Below are 4,822 nucleotides of genomic sequence, written 5' to 3'. Positions count from 1 at the left end.
GTCATTGTTGTTCGTCCACTCCAAGTCTACAATCGACGTTCTTGTCGTCCTGTGCTCACCCTATCGCCGGATCGCCTCACGTCATCCGTCTCTGGCCTATAACTCACATCGTCGGAAGGAGAAAAGAGAGGAAGGGAGAAGAAGAAAAGAGAGCGAGGAAGAAATAGTTTTGAAGCATAGGGGGAGAGAATATATGCATGGAGGAGAGAGAATATATATGTACACGTGTATATATATGTACAATTATTAATGAATTGTATGCTCACCCCATTAACCACTCTACACGTGTATATATATGTACAATTATTAATGAATTAGAAAATGAGAAGTATTATTTTATTCTCCCCGAATTATCATTATTAAATTCCATAAGTGAAGTAATGTGGTCTAATCTTTTTTGAGAAATTTATATTTTATTGCATAGGAGAGAAAAATTCATGAAAATATTCCAATTCAGAGTAATAGCAATGGAGGGATACTTCGATGGAGAATAGATCAAATGAAAAACTTGAATTTATTTTTTCAAGAAAAGGGATACTCCATTAAGAGATAAGTATATGAGAAATCTACGGTAAAAAAACTTTGATCTGTATGATCAAAGACCAGAGAAGATTTCCACAATGAGAAATATGGCCCTGAATTCAAATCTAAACTAAATTACAATATAAATCACGAACAATAATTTTTTTATGTTAACAGACCATTGTTAAACTTTTTTTAGTTTAACGATATATAAGAGTGAAAATTCAAATATTTAACTTTTTGTCAAAATTATAAAATCTGAGCAATCAAGCCTCAGAAAATGTGTTTGGTTAGATCTAGTTATTAAATTAAATCCTTTCAAAATAACTTTTTTTAACTATATAATAAAATAATTTGAAGAAATGGTCCCTTCTTCTATCGGCAAAGCAAACTACTTACACCCAACTATATCAAGAATATTTAACGTGATAATTAATAGAAAAATTCTTTTAAATATTGAAAATATTTACAAATAATAGGAAAATATTATTATCTATCGTAATTTATCGCAAATAAATGGTAAAATTTTACTATATTTATAAATTTTTTTTTTTTTTTTTTTTTTTCATTTTAGTGTATTTGAAAACAGTCCTAATTACTATGTATAGTTAAAGAATATTCTAGAGATGGTTGACCTGGAACAGTCCTAATATAAATTACTAGTTGCTGAGTTGGTAATTGATTTTTAAACAAAGCAACAAGCCGTTTAACTAGCTCTTTAACTTTCTGCACAAAGCAATAAGCAAGCGCGTTTAATCTGCACCAATAAAATCAAAAGAAGAAAAAAAGTAGTTATTAATTACAGCGTATCTATGGTAGTTAGTTCTGATCTACAAAAGCTCGTACATATAATATAAATATATAATATGTATATATATATATATATATATATATTTTGCATGTTTTCTTCTCTTTTTTACCTTCATTGAATTTACCCATTCTTACAAGAAATTAAGAATATTCAAAGTTTTAATGACAAGGAGACCCATATTTCACAATATGCTTAGCTACTTTATTAGACTTTCTGAACTCGAGGTACGAGACCAAACAACTATATACTAAAATACATTATACCATATACATGAGGTTCAATTTAACTTCGTTTTTGTCGTCAACATTTTGAAACACATAATTATTAGGTACTTCAAATCAATTATTTAATCTTCCTTTTTTAGTTGTTTTTTTTCTCTCTTTAGCTACGCTATATGCCCAAATTTTAGTGGAAATCTGTTTAATATAAACTTGATGGGGAAAAAAATCATAAATTGGGCCATGGAGAAATATTATTATTGACGTAAAGTTTAAAGGGCAAAAGTTTTGGTATAGCCATGCAAAGGAGGTGACGACGATGTCTGGCCCCCTCTCGTTTGCGTGCATGGGAATGCCTCCACTTCCACCAATCATGACGTGCCATCTGTCCCACTGATGCTGACTTCCACTCACCATATTCTTAAATTAATTAAATAAAAAAAATATGTTTTAACGGCCTATATTTTGGATCTAGTTTCTATTGGATCCGTATGTTACAAAATATTACACTATTTATCTTTTAAGTTTTAAGTTTGATTTCAATTTAGTCTTTTAATTTCAAAATGTTATGATTTTATTCTTGAGATTTGAGTTTTATTTCAATTTAGTCAATAAATTTCAAGATTTATACTTTTAACCTCAATTTTTCAAGAAACACCCACTTTTTGTCTTTAATGTTAATGTATATTAATTAATTTAAAATAATTATAAAGTTCAATTTTAAAATTAATTAAAATATATTAACTTAAAAGATCGTACTTAGTAAAAATAATTAAAAATTGAGGTTAAAAGTATGAATCTTAAAAACCTAAAGTCTGAACTAAAACTTAGGGTCTAAACTAAAATAAACTTCAATTCTAAGAATAAAGTTGTAACATTTTGAAGCCTTAAAATTTAAAAACTAAAAATCTAATAGTTTAAAACTTAAAGAATCAAAATAAAATAAAAAATTAAACCGAGAAAGAAGGGACCGAAAATTAAAAAAAAAAAAAAAAAAAAACTTCCATAAATAAATCAATTGACCAAACCCCAAAAATAGCCTCAGGCTCAAGAGAATTGAAGAGTATAGTTAAGAGACAAAGGGTAGTATTGAGATTTCAGATGAGAGACAAAACAATTGCATAGTTTTTAATAGCGAATAGGGAAGTAGCACGTAAGCCGCCATCCACGTGGATGAAGAATTGGAAACGAGAAAACAAGGAAAGATTGTATTGTGTATAAATAGAAAGGATATGGTTAATAGGTTGGGAAGGAGGAGGCAAACTCAGCCACCAAACTTTAATATCAAGAAGAAGAGAGTGAAGCAAATTAATTAGGAAATGGGAAGGAGCCCTTGTTGTGATGAAAGTGGCCTCAAAAAAGGCCCTTGGACCCCTGAAGAAGACCAAAAGCTCATCAAACATATCAAAAATCATGGCCATGGTAGCTGGAGAGCCCTCCCTAAACTCGCCGGTATGTAACGAATAATTTCTCTCTCATACATTCAACGGATATCTATATCTGAAAATAAAATTTTTGAGTTATGATTTTTAGGGTTAAATAGATGTGGGAAGAGCTGTAGATTGAGGTGGACAAACTACTTGAGGCCTGATATAAAGAGAGGAAAATTCTCTCAAGAAGAAGAGCAAACTATTCTCAATCTCCATTCTGTCCTTGGAAACAAGTAAATTTATATTTTTACAAATTAATTATATATTTACATATTTACATATGTAATTGTATTTATGATTTTTGGTTTTGTATTGTATTAATGAAGGTGGTCGGCAATTGCAAGTCATTTACCGGGACGAACAGACAATGAAATCAAGAATTTTTGGAATACCCATTTGAAGAAAAAGCTTATTCAGATGGGTTTTGATCCAATGACCCACCGTCCTCGAACTGACATATTTTCAAGTTTGCCACACATTATAGCCTTGGCTAGTCTTAAAGAGCTAATGGAGAATCCTTCATGGGAAGAACAAGCATTGAGATTACAAGCAGAAGCTCTTCAAATGGCTAAGTGTCAATACCTTCAATACCTCCTTCAACCACCTTCATTAACCAACATTAATCATAATACTAATAATAATAATCCTACTGAAATTGAAATTATGAATTTAATCAACTCTCTTTCTTCTCCTCTCTTTGAAAACCAAATGATGACTCAAACTAATAATAATCCTGTCCAACCACTCGGTACTGACTCAGTGGGCCTCCTCTTTTCCCATTTGCCAAGCTTGGAAGTAGTTCCAAATAATACAAATACTTACGAAACGACGCCGTTCATTGCCAAGGAAATGTACTCACAAAATAATGAAGTTTGTGATCCTAATAATACTCCATGGCAACTGTCTTCTTCTTCCACCGCCCCATCGCCACCGTCCGTCGCTCCGCCGATGAATATTATTCATGACGGACCTTCTTCAAACAGCAATAATTATGGAGATGCATGTAGCAGTTCAAGCTTTGGCGGATCATCTGCTTCCATTTGGCCGGACCACCTCCTCCTTGAAGACGCTTTGTTTCATGATATTCCTTCGCTTTAAAATCTTTAAAAAAAAAAAAAAAAAGATATATTATATATTTAATGTTTTTTTTTTAACTATCTTGGTAACACCTTAGGATTTATTTTACATGCATATATATATATATATATATACGCAGCCTATATGTGTTCATATTATGTATATTTTATTATTATTATTATTTTTTTTTGTCTATGGAAAAGAATTTCAGTTCATCAAATTGCAGATTTGAATTGAGCTCCATGTTTCTCTGATTAAAGAAAAAAAGTTTTAATTATTTTTTTTTATCATCTAGAAATTTACTTTCTTTTTCGTTCTTTGTCTCTTAGTTTCAAAGTCCCATTAATCTGTATTTAATCCATACTAATCATTCACCAAACTTAACCTGCAGCAGCTTACCTACTCTTTTAATTTATTAAATCTCACTTTTTTTCATCTGTGTCTAGACTAAGCTGCTACTATATTTGATTGCTAAGGTATCGGATATTAAATATCCTTAGTAGTTGATCTTGTAGCTTGAACTTTGTTTGCCCTTTATTATTTAAAATCCATAGTAGTTTTCCATTTTTCTAATGGCTGTGTTTGTTTCATTCATGTACTTTAATTTCAGAGTTTTTTTAATAGGTCCATTTAATTTTATTTTTTTTAAATCCAAGCATCTAATAATTTATTAAATTTATAATATTGTGTTTAATAGATTTTGGTTACTTATTTAAGATGCACGAAAACTTAATTAGGCAAAAAGTTGGAAATTTATGGCTCCA

General features: G+C 30.3%; 1 protein-coding gene across 1 annotated transcript; it reads left to right on the top strand.

Annotated features, from left to right (window-relative positions):
- The first annotated feature begins 2,790 nt into the window (after positions 1-2,790).
- On the top strand, positions 2,791-4,273 carry LOC120074344 (transcription factor MYB53-like). Its single transcript, XM_039027438.2, has 3 exons — positions 2,791-3,003; positions 3,085-3,214; positions 3,308-4,273. The coding sequence occupies exons 1-3, from the start codon at positions 2,871-2,873 to the stop codon at positions 4,077-4,079; spliced, it is 1,035 nt and encodes a 344-aa protein (XP_038883366.2). The 5' UTR covers positions 2,791-2,870; the 3' UTR covers positions 4,080-4,273.
- Positions 4,274-4,822: the final 549 nt, after the last annotated feature.

Source organism: Benincasa hispida, chromosome 3 (assembly GCF_027475165.1).
Source record: "Benincasa hispida cultivar pf3 chromosome 3, pf3_genome.v1.1, whole genome shotgun sequence".
NCBI lineage: Eukaryota > Viridiplantae > Streptophyta > Magnoliopsida > Cucurbitales > Cucurbitaceae > Benincasa > Benincasa hispida.
Note: the sequence above shows the minus strand (reverse complement) of the source record. Positions and strands in the feature narration are given on the sequence as shown.